A 12,310-nucleotide genomic window follows, 5' to 3' on the forward strand; every position below is an offset into this window, starting at 1 on the left:
ATTTTCAGTTTCTCTGCATCCTGGCCTATACTTGCTATTGTCAGACTTCAAAATTTTTGCAGGTCTAGTGGGATGCGATAGTTTCTGCTTATGGTTTTAATTTGCATTTCACTAATCACTAATGAGACTGAACACTTTGTCATGTCCCTATTGGGCCTTTGGGTTTTCTTTTATGATGCCCTGCTCAAGGGCCCATGTATCTATTGAGTTGTCTAGGGGTTTCTTGTATGCATTTTTAGGAGTTCTTCATATTCTAGATACTAATATTCTAGATATTAGTCTATTATTGGTTATACATGTTGTAAATATATCTGCTCTCACTCTGTGGCTCCTCTTTTTACTCTCTTTATTCGTCTTGATAAACATAAAATTTCAATATATTTTAAGTTAGAGCTTCTTTAATGTCACATACGAAACATTTCCTACATTTAGAATTTTAAAATATAATTCACAACTTATTTCTCCTCAGAATAGTATAGCGACATAGAAGCATTATATATAATGCAGGTTTCTGTCTATCCCTAAACTTTCGTCCTCTGTTGTTGCAGTGAAAGAATAAGAACCACTTGACTTTTTGAAATGTATTTGTCTATTGTCATCCATTATATAATGGGTTATAGAACTAAAGCAATGCAATTTTTTAGGGGAAAAGGTGATAAATATATTGGATTTGGAACTCAGCTGTCCAACAAATAGATCCAAGACATAGGGAGGAAGTCTTCACATAGCAGAACTAAACATGTATGCTCACAGTAAAGCCTCTCGAATCCTGATTTTATATGGAATTCTTACCTTCACGGCCCTCTAGTTACTTAGCCCATAAGAAAGTTAGAAGGGGAGACAGTTACTTCTGTCTAGACCCAGTAATAACCACAAAGACTGAACTACTGTCATTGAGGAAGGAAGCAGAAAACCTCTGAAAGCAAAAGTTGTTGGACGAATTAAAACACCAGCAGTCTGGTTCTATTTAGTGAGGGTACCAAGAGAGCATCATGACTGGGCCTGTCTGAGGACTCCCTTGTACCCTGCACTGCACCATCATTATTACTCATGTTGGTATTTGTAACCATTAACAGAATGGGAAATTACGTTCAATGTATTCTGTTGAAGAAGTCAGAGATGAAAAGATACTTATAAAAATGGTCAAACTGGGGAGATGAAGTGTTGGTGTTTACCTTTAGTTATCCAGAAAACTTGATTATCCTGACAGGCCCACTGCCCAAGGGGTTCTCAAGAGCTGAGGTTGTGATGACTGGGGTTTATAGTGGAATGATCTGTAAAGGTGAAACTCAGCTTTTCTCAGTCCTAGTGATCGACTCCAGTAAGACCGATGACTACCCTCCCTTGGCATTTACTGAGCATCTGTATAATCCACTCCAGGGCAAGCCACTGTCCTCTCACATGTGGCCTGTGAACCAAGCCTCCTAGCTGGTCCCTGGATATTCACTCTTACCTCCCTCCACTCTCTTCTTCATTCTGTAGCCAGTGTGATCTTTTTAAAATGCAAGCTGCCCACATGGTTTTGCAGCTTCCAGCCCTTCACTAGTGTCCCTCATTCTTAGGATAAATATCAAAATCTTCAACACAGCTGATGTGATGGCATGAACTGGGCTTGGCCCACTTCTCTGGCCTCATGGGGGCCATTTTCCTCTGGTGTCCTGCCTTGCAGCCTGCATGGCCTTTTTTGAATGTACCAGGGTTCTTCCCAGCCCAGGGCCTGTGTTTTCTCTGCCTGGAAGCTTCTGTCTCCTACCATGCCCAAGTCCACCCCTTTCACCCTCTCTTCTTTCTGATTTTAGTCTGTCCTGACCCACTGCCTAAGTCCTTTCCCCAGGTCACATCTCTCACGACACTCTGGACTATTATTTCTCAGTTCCTGACACCATGACCATAAGCATGTGTGTGGCTATATTATTGCCTCCACCACCAGACCGAGGATAGCGAGATGTCTATTTTATATCCCCACTGCATCACCAAATCTAGCCAAGTACTGACTCGGTAAATATTTATGAAGGGAATAACTGAAGAATAAATAAACATACGGTAACATGTTTGGCAGTGTGGGTAAGAGAGAGATCTAGCAATTGGGACCAATGTAATTAAGAAAATCAAAATCCTAGTTTGGGAGGATTGGAGAAGTTCCAGCATTAGACTCTACAAAGAGGGTAGAATTTATCTGGGTAGTGTTGGGGAGGGGGCAGGGGAAGGTCATTCTACATGGATGAAACAGTAAGAGCCAGTAAGGGAGAAAAAGAACTATAGGATGAGTTTGGGTTGTGCAGAGTAGATGTGCCTGGTTGAAGTTCTGGGTTTGTGAGGTGGGTTGTGAAAAATAAGACTGGAAGGTTCTGTAAAGTTCCAGAAGGTTTGCTTGGGTCAGATTACAGCAGATGCTGCACACTATTCAAAGGACTTTAGAATTTATTGATTAGTACAGAAGAAACACTAAGGGTTTAGGGGGGGTGTTTGTTTTTTGTTTTCATCATGGTTACTTTTATCTTCACCTAGATGTAACACAGTCATCTTACTCTCTCATCCTTTCGCTAGACTCAGAAAGAGTCTCATGTTAACCCATCCACAGCCTTCTGAATCTACCCTTTATACCCACTGGAGTACATCACTCCAACATCTCTTTTCCTGCACGTTTTCAATCAGCTCCCGTCCCTCTGCCACCCAACACGTGTTGTTACCTCATGCTCCAGTGAGGGCTGCCCTTGAACTTCACTCCCGATTCTTCTTTCTCTACCTCCTCCCCACCTCCAGCCATAGTTTTTGTTCCTTCAGCTCTGATGTTCTTGACAAAAATGCCAAGATTATAGCTCTAAAGTGACTTTACTCCTCATGGTAGTTTTCCTAGGAGTTTATTCATGTGACTCCCCTGCCCATGTGCCAGGCACTGTGCCAGGCTGGAGACACATCAGGCAAACAAAACAGGCCAGTCCCCACCTATATGAAGGCTAAGTTCTATTGAGGAACCAGAAAAACCAAAAGCAACTTCAAGACCAAATGGCCACACGTAAGGAGCGGGGTTAGTGCTGGACACAGTTTTCGCAGCTGGTTGCCTCTGTGGTTCCAGTTGGATGTCTGGCTTTTCTTCACTCTCAGTCTCAAAAAGTGATTTCCTTCTTCTCTCAAACCAGTAACCCAGTTGACTTCCCTGCTTGGGGCCGAATTCTCTCATACCCTATTGCCAAGTCCTGAGAACAAGCCCCTCAAAATCTCTGTCATACCACCCTGTCAGGCCTTGGTTACACTTTGCTGAAATTCTTTCAGTATCCTCTAAGTGGACTCCCTGCTTTCTAGGATTTTGCTCCAGCATCTTTTCTTTCCTCATCTTATCTTTTCTCTTGACACCGGATTCGTCCTCCCAAAGCTTCTCTTTCAGTGTCTCACTCATCATTTAAAAGCCGTCAGTAGCACATGCACTAAGGTTAATGTCTGGGCCCATCTCCAAAATGTTTATATTGCTTTCCTTCTGACACCTGATCCTTTAGAGACCTTTATCTGTTCTGCATACTATAATGCACCTACTTTCGATTGGATCAGATGAAACTGCCATTTTTGTGTGTCTAAAAAAATGGGTGAATATTGGCAACTTGTATGTTTCTACCTGATAACACTTATCAAATCAGTGGTTGCCTGCATATCTCTCTCCCGTGTTACATTGTGAGTTCTTTGATGATCATATCTTGGTCTTCAGGATGCTCCTATCTCTCCTGTCTACTATAGCAACTAGCATGTAGTACATAATGGACAGTAATGGTAATTGAATGCCCCCAGTCACGTCATGTTTGCTCCTGCTTATGCCCATCTCCTGTGATGCTTCCTGACATGTATAATCCCATCTGGCCCAGCCTTCACTGCCAGCCTGACTCGTACCTCCTTCATACAAATGCTTCCCACTTCTCTCACCACACCTCTCAGCCACCAGCGTTGCCCCCAGCCCTATCCACACTCACACAAGCAAGTCAAATACTGTGCTTTAACATTCAGGGCATAAGTTATGTGTTTTACTTGGTATCTGCCACTTTGTTGAGCATAACATTGCACTCTGAACAATGAGTTGAGAAATCTGTGTTTCTAGCCCTTGTCCCTCACGCTGGGATCCAGCCCCCTGTTCCCAGCTGTCCCAGTACCGCCCTTGGTCCTGCCCCTCTTCTGGCTCCCTTGCTGTCTGCAAAACTTTCCCCTAATATATGTTTTCTGGTAGATTATCTGTATGATTATCTTCACTAAATATAATGATCTTTTAAATAATAATTGCCCTTGTCTACGAACCTATCACAGACATCAATGCATCTCCAAAATTATCTCTCTGTACTGATAGACATGTTTCTGACCTCAGGAAGAGTATTGTTGAAACAAGCTTTCATCATTAGAATGATTTTCTGGAGTCCCTTCCCTCAGCACCTCATGAGATGTCATCTTCTTCCCATTCTCTGGTGTTTCCTGTTGGTTAGCTTTTATCTCAGCAACTGAGTCCCAAGATCCATGAAGACAAGGCTCACATGATAGTTCCTGTTATACACAGTGCACTGACATACAGTTAGACATTCCAGACATGCCCAGAAAAGACTCGTTCAAATAATGTTTTATGTGTATAACTTCTGTTTTTGTATATTTATGGGTTGTGTGTCTCTGAATGTGTCTCCCATACACTCTCTAAGAAATATCCATCTATGTGGTTTGGGAGGCAGGGATCTCTTGGACATATCCCCTGGCCGTCAGGCCACCAGGCCCATGACGCTGTAAATCATTATTTAGTCATGGGCTCCAAAGGCCACTGGTTGTGGCTGGCCAGGTGAAGAGCCTATGTACAGTATACAGTTCCTTTCCTTCCCACCTGCTTGGGAGGCTTCCTTTTCCTTCCAAATAGGAAAGGCTAATTTTTCTGTTTTAAACATAAGAAGGCAATGTGTATGTGTATATATGTTTGGCTATTTGTGCTTATGTATGCATATGTACATATATATGTGTATACATATATGTGTGTATGTATGTATATATGAAGGAAATAAGCCAAAATGTAAATAGGGTTATTTCTGGATGGTGGCTTTTTCCAAATTCTCTATGACAAGAAAATCACTTTTATTAACAAAGAAAACCAAAAAAACCCTAATCAATGTCATTTTTAAAGGACAGGAAGGAACACAATTATTAGATGGTTGCTGAGGTCCACCCTCAGCATGAACCAAGGACAAGGGGACAAGCAGGTACCTTGTAGGAAACAGGGGGATTGACTTCTCGGTGTCTTAAGAGGAGGGAAAGTGACCAGAGTGGATTTGGGCTGACGTGTAGGATGGGCCAAGGTTGTGAGCTGAGGAACTGTGTTTGGTTGTGTAGGTCGGGAGCCTTGGATGGTGAAAGGAAAGAGAAGGAAAATTCAAGGAGTGGCCCATTGGGGGTGACACGGAGATAAGAAATTCATCAGGGTTTTTCCCCAAACGCAGCTATTTAGCAAAAGTATGGAAAAGGTGAAAGTGTACTTTCAAGTTCATGAAGAGATGCCATGGAGAGATATGCTGAGGGAGAGACAGAAAACAGACATGTTTCAAGTTCAATTTTAAGCCCCTGGGATTCCAGAGAGGGAGGTTTCCAGAGCGACTCAGCATGGGAATGCTGGGACCCAGGCGAGGAGGAAATGGGTTACCTGCATGGATAGCAAGGTTTCCAATAGGAGGTTCATCATTAGGTCAAGACCCAGCTCTCCCCCACCCCTCACCTTCCTCTCTCCCTTCAGCTCCCACATTCTGAGGGAAGAGGGAATGTTTTCTGATAAGAATTCTTGGTAAAGAGGCAATTTCTAACCTTTGTGAATTTGAAACAAAACAAAAAAATTACATGAAACAAATATTTTCGAGGATGTTCTCTCATACTGCCTAGTTCTGTGGTTCTCTCAGAGGACTCCCTGAGCAGAGGGAGAAACGGAAAGAGGAAGAACAGGGAGATGGACTCTCCCCTTCTGTAGCTGATTTTTTTTTTCCACTGGGGTGGTCCTCCAGAGGTGGGGAGTGCCTGGCCTGTCACTTGAGAGGGAGCACACTCCGTACCACGTGTCAGGCCTTGCCGCTCATCACTAAGCTGCTAGGCAGCTCCTGGCAGAATTCTGGATGAGGAAGCCTGGGGTCAGCAGGAGCAACAAACAGACATTCAGAAGCCAAAAGGAGAGCCTTCAGGCAGAGTAGCAAGTAAGAAAGAACACATAAGGAGGTCACCACATCAGTTCTTAAAAAAGATCTAAACTAAAGATACACTTCACAGTATTTATGTCCTTCATGTGTGCACGATTCAACATTTTTACTCCTCTCTATCTCCATTTTTAATTCTGATGGCTACATCAAGGAAAATTTCCAGTCCAGGCTCTAGTCTGACATTTGGGGTGGAGAAAAGCTCTTTTAAACCAGTTAATATAGTATTTGCAGAGTTTCCTATGTATCCTGGAAACAGAGCACAGAAAGTCCCCATCAAGGATAATACCCCATACTTTCTGCCACCCCAGCTAACAGGAAAGACACAGCCCTTCTCCTAGAAATCCCTAGAATATGTATTGGGCAGGCCAAGGAAAGCACAAAGGCTGCCTGCCAGGAAGCCGTTCAGAGCATAAGCAACTGCCAGGAACAACCGTGGCTCTCGCTGAGCCCCTCACAGGAGACTGGCATTCGATGCCTCCCCTTTCATTCGGTCTTCACAACAGTTCTTCAAGGTAAGTACCATTGTCCTCATTTTGCAGATGAGGAAAATGTCACTCAGAGAGGTTCATTAACTTGCCCACGGTCACACAACCAGAAAGCAGCAGACCCAAGATTTGAACCCAAGTCTTTCTGATGTCCACTATGCACACTGCCTTCCACTGGATGAGCTAACTGAAGAAAATGATCGGATAATTCAGGCCAAAACACACAAAGTAATATTATAGCCCAAATGCTCTAAGTCCTATCATTACTGTCCCCATCCTCCATCATCTGAACGAAACACACCTGAATTAAAATACCAAGAGCATTCCATGGTCCATGGATCCCAAATCAGGAGCATAGAGGAAGCTCTTTATTATGTCTTGACCAAGGGAGTAGTAATTTGGACACACTCCTGCCTCACTGGTGTCCCACTCCATCAGAAACACCCAGAACATATAGTCAACTGAAGAAGCATTTAAAAATATAATGGAGACTAGTTGCCTCAAATTCTTTATGGATCAAAAAAGGGTATAATTCTATAACATATAAATATGTTCCCCATCTGTGGCTATTTTTCTACTACTAGATGCCCAGTGCTGTCTCTTGTACACCCAGGATCTGCAGAACATCTCTCTATAGCTCAGAAATCTTCTATTATGTCTAGTATTAGAGTGGAGCCTGCATTCTATTATACAAAGTATTCATACAAAGGGATCTGTACCTGAATAGTGGGAGGTGGGTGAAATCTCCACACAGGGTGAAATCCCTCCCCACCTAAAATAAAAGAATATGAGGGTGGTCGTGTTAATAAAAGCCACCATTCTATGAAGTGGATCTCACTGATTCTTGCCCTTCTTGGAAAATGCCAAAGACAAGTACTTTTGGACAGTGTGTGCTGGCAGATATGAAAATGCAGTTGAAACACAGCAAAACTGGGGTTTTCCAGCGATGGAGTGATCAGGACAGAGAGAGGGCCTCTGTGCTAAAGGATTCCAAACCAGGCAACCCGCAGAACTACAAGGGAAGTATTTCTAAAAGCTAACTTCCGGCCTACCCTGGCCTACTGAATCAAAATACCCAAGGTATATGGTGATTGGATATGGAACATATACAAATTCCAAGCTGGGAGTTATTTTCTAAGTAATAGAAACCTTTTGCATCTCAAAAAAAAAAAAAAAAATGTAATGGCCTTTTTACACATACACACACACACACACACACACACACACACACACACACACAAAAACTTTTCCCACTAATCCTTTCTTTAGGCCAGATTTTTAGAAAATCATCTCAATGAGATTATGAACGGCTGTCATTTTTAAAGCTAAGAGCTATGCATTGGTGTTCACTACCCTTTCATGTTACCAACTGGGCTATATAAAATAATGGCTTCCTATATTTAATGTGTCTATATTTTCTCAGGGTTTTAGAGAACAAGCGTTCAGTCTGCCCACATGTCTTTACTTCTTAGACGTCTCACATATCAAACCATCAGACATTTGCGGGTGCACAGAGACAATCACAACCTAGGCTTAAAAGAGGATAAACATTTTTCTGCAAAACCTAAGGAATATGTAGAATGAAGTGACCCAAACCACTTCTAATTAGGTCCTTGAGGATAAGATGGGTCCTCAAAATATGTGAGATGCTTTGCCAGACTTTTGAAATCCACAAACATAGAAATGTATAAATATCGCTTAGGAGAGGGATTCCCCTTTCCAAGAGGCAACATAGCACAGTGGTTAAGGATAGCCTTGGAATCAAACCAACCACAGGACAGATCTCACTCCCTTCACTGCCAGTCATTTGATCCTGGGCAGGGCCTCTCAGGGCTTCAGTCTGCAAAATGGAGGTAATGGTATTACCCACCCCATAATGTTGTGGTGCAAATTACAAGAAATGATGCCTGCCAGACAGCCAGCCTTGTGCTTGGCGCATGCTAAACTCTCAACAAATATTAGCTGTGAATAATGGTAACAATAAAAATGATGGTGAGCATTAGCTATGTTAATAAATGACAATACAAGTATTTTCTAAAACTGTTTCCCTCTTCAGAATTTTAAGAACTGTGTAAGGAACAAAATGTCCAATTCAGCATTTATAAAACTGTTAAGTTCTGCCACTGCAATAAATTCTGCAGATCTTATAGCACATCTGTAAACTAAACTGGTAATGGCAGTGGATTATGGTGTGAGCCAACCAGGTGTCCACTGTCTTCCTGACTAATGTGATGTGATACAAAATTCCGAAGACCCTCTTGCCCTGGCCACGGTGAGTTCAGTGGTCACCAGTACCTTCCGTGAGTGACTTCACAAATGCGTGTGTATAGCTCCTGGCTTTCTTCAGAATCTCCTCTCCCTTCTGGATTCTGACTATGCCCATCTTCCTCACAGCTCAGGGTAACTACCATTTTAGCTTGATGCTGAAGTATTTTCTCTCCTTTAATGAACAGCTTTTGCCTGGCTGGAGTTCTTACTAAGGAAGGTTGAGATTGTTTTCTCATTTCTATATGGCAAGTATGACAGAGCCTTTAGCACCGTGAGCTGAGCCACAGTCAAATATGAGATCACTCTCTTTCATTTATCCTGAACTTTTCTCTTGGTTGAGCCATTGCTCTTTAGAAATACTTCACTCCTCTAATAGCACTAGAAGTTGACTTTCTTTGAGGGGGCCGTTGTTAAGGACACATTCCATCATTCTGGTGGCCAAGTAGAGTGTGTGTGGCCACACTAGAATATGGAAGCTGGGTCTCTGGCAGGCTCCCTCCCTCACTCAGTAATCTACTCCCTCAGCCAGCCCTGCAGCCTCACAAACCAACCACATGTCTTGGAAACACTGCAGATTACCACATGTAATGGACCCTGGAAATACTTGAAATCAGGAATTTTAAGTCACTTACTGCCAAAGATCTGCTACATAAATGGGTTAACTTTTCTCAGTTTCTTTCCCCAAATGAATGTCATAGTAAGACTTGCTGGCAGGCACAGGGATCCTAAAAGAATTGAAACAAACAATAAGGGTATGAGATAAACACTAAGGGTCACTCATAGGACCTCATATTTAATGCAGCCCTCTTTGTAGTCTTCCCGGCTCTCCTCCTGCTTTTATGTGTGGGGGAAACCACTGCGGGACCACTGAACCAGGAGCTATTGCAAGGAAAAGTATATGGATTGGAGTCCTGACAAAATTAGTGAAAGTGGCCAGTCAGCGATCCTCATCTGGATCCTGGACTTGGTTGGCTTCTTCTGAACCTTCAGACCAAGGAATGTCCTACACAGCACTCTGCTTACTCCATTTCCTCTTCTCAAAAAATGATTGTGTATTTGCCAGGTTACACTCTGTGCCTTGGGTTGCTAGGAATACAGTAGGTTGCACTGATGATTTAACTCTGTTTTCTATAAAGGGCTACGGGATCTCATGCAGATTTTTGCAAAGTCATATGCAAATTACAGAGCCCCGGCCCTTTTCTTAACAGGATGGCAACCTTGCTCCTCGGTGGCATCTGGGACCTGGAGATCCTTTCTCCACTTACGTTTAGCGCGCAGCCTGGGACTTGTCCCTGCAGCTCACCGGGTTAGCCGTGCCGCCGTTGGGACCTCCCACCTGGACTCCCATCACCCACCTCTCTTGAGACTGCTCTGGCAGGGCTGGTGTGGGGTACAGCCTTTGCTCAGAGGGCAACATGTTCCAAGCAAAATCTGCCCATCTGGGCCATGGGCTTGCCCCTCAGGCTCCCTGCTTCTCTACTGGGTGCGATTCAAGGTTGCTGAGCTTCCCTCCAAAGTTGAAAATGGTGGGACAGTAGGGACCTGTGAGAGGCTCCATGACCCAAGCTACTTCCCCGGGCTCCCAATCCAAACACCAGGCTGCTCAGGCCCTCACTGTCCTGGGGGTCTGCAGTGTGAGTGGGCACATTCAGCAGAAGGACATACTTACCTCTGGAGTTTTTCTCCAGATTGAACATCTCTGTTGTCAGTGGCCCCCAGTCTAGAAAACCCATTGTTCTAATCTAACCTACCTCCCCCACATCCTGAGAAAAAGGGAGGAGGAACAAGGGATAGTTTATGGCAGGGAAGAAGAGGCTTGACTCTAGCTATTCCCAAACATTGGCCCAACCACATCCCCAACACATGTTCTATCTGCGTCAGCCTGCCCAGGTTTTGTCAGGATTTTCCGGCTCCTCTAACCTCACTCACCCCTGAAGTCTCTGGTTCAAAGACCACCCTCCTAGCCTTTGTGTGCTTCCAGATTACCCTGTCAAGGGTGGGTGGAAAGTGGGCGAAGAAATAAAGGAAACAAACTGGCTCCATGTTGGTTAACTGTTGAGACTAGAAGGTCGGGGACATGGCCATTCATTCTACCATTCTCTCCACTTTTGTGTATGTTCGCAATTTTTCATAATAAAAAGTTAAAAGTTTAAAAAGTCCTCCAGCTTCCAAGACACTCAAGAGAGCCCCAACCCCTAACAGAGTTTCCTGGAAACCAAGTCAGGAGTCAAAGATGGTTCCATTACATATATGTATATATATGTATATATATATACACTCATTTTCTAATTTTTTAAGGCCCACTGCTTTATTTTCAGTAGACTAAACCTTATTTCTAAAAGGTCCCGACGTTGGGCTCACTTCCCCCATCTGGGTTATGGGGGAGGGCTGGGTAAAGGGGTCCTTAAGATCCTGAAAGTTTACACTTCCATGTACCTCACAGTCTTGTGAGGATGGGACTTGTTCAGTGTTCTGAACTTTGTGGAGGAAACGCGCGCTTGGTTCACAGTGTCATTCCCTGGAATTGCACCTGGCTCAGGAAAGGACTGTCTTTGTACTTGAATTTAAATCCAATGGAGAACCTTAACATGGGCATTTGCATGACTGAGAATTGCTGCTGTCTTTTTTCCGTATGTCACTTTCTTGAATGTGTTCTAATAAAATGATTCTAAAGCAGGCTGTGATATACAGTGATTTATAAATACTTTCTGCTGAGTGCTGAGGCCCTTAATTTCCTACCAAGAATCCACCCCATCCCACTTTCTGGAAAGACCTGGCTAGCTGGGGACAGACGCAGGAGCGTACGTATGGCATGCCGTGCTGGTGGCACTTCTGCAATTGTGGTCATTAATAAGAATCATGTCAACCACAGCAATTTTGTTTTCTGGTTGCCTAGCAGCAAAATTTGTTTTCCAGAATAAAGATGGCCATATGTAGTGGATGAGTGCAGGGGTGAGGGAGGGAGTGGAGGTGGCAGGGCAGGAGCAAGAGTATAATTCACTCCACCAGGGAAGGAACAAGGTGGAAGGAGAGACAAAGGCAGCCGAAAAGAGAGACAAGCAAGGTTCATTTGTGTTCTGTTTAGTGATAACTCTCAGCACATTCAAAAGATAATGCATAGCGGTACCTGGGTGGCTCAGATGGTTAAGTGTCTGCCTTCAGTTCAGGTCATGGTCTCAGGGTTCTGGAATCGAGCCTCACATCGGGCTCCCTGCTCAGCGGGAAGCCTGTTTCTCCCTCTCCCTCTGTCTTTGCCCCTCCCCCTGCTTGTGCTCTCTCTGTCTCTCAAAGAAATAAAATCTTAAAAAAAAAAAAAAGATAATGAGTAGTTAAATTTTGTTTACAAAATTGCACCTCTTGCTCTCA

The 12,310-nt window shown here is 43.7% G+C and overlaps 1 protein-coding gene across 21 annotated transcripts in view; it reads left to right on the forward strand.

Moving 5' to 3' along the window:
* Positions 1-12,310, forward strand: part of KALRN (kalirin RhoGEF kinase) — a 659,050-nt gene that overhangs the window by 459,152 nt on the left and 187,588 nt on the right. For 6 of the 21 annotated variants that reach the window (XM_032335569.1, XM_032335582.1, XM_032335598.1 and 3 more), the window contains exon 34: positions 10,153-12,135. The exons of the other annotated variants lie outside the window; for them this stretch is intronic. In XM_032335569.1, coding sequence (XP_032191460.1) covers positions 10,153-10,215 — 63 coding nt within the window. In that variant the 3' untranslated portion in view covers positions 10,216-12,135. Of the gene's footprint in view, positions 1-10,152; positions 12,136-12,310 lie in introns of those variants that run through there. 21 annotated transcript variants of the gene reach the window in all.

The sequence above is a fragment of the Mustela erminea genome, chromosome 1 (assembly GCF_009829155.1).
Source record: "Mustela erminea isolate mMusErm1 chromosome 1, mMusErm1.Pri, whole genome shotgun sequence".
Taxonomy (NCBI): domain Eukaryota; kingdom Metazoa; phylum Chordata; class Mammalia; order Carnivora; family Mustelidae; genus Mustela; species Mustela erminea.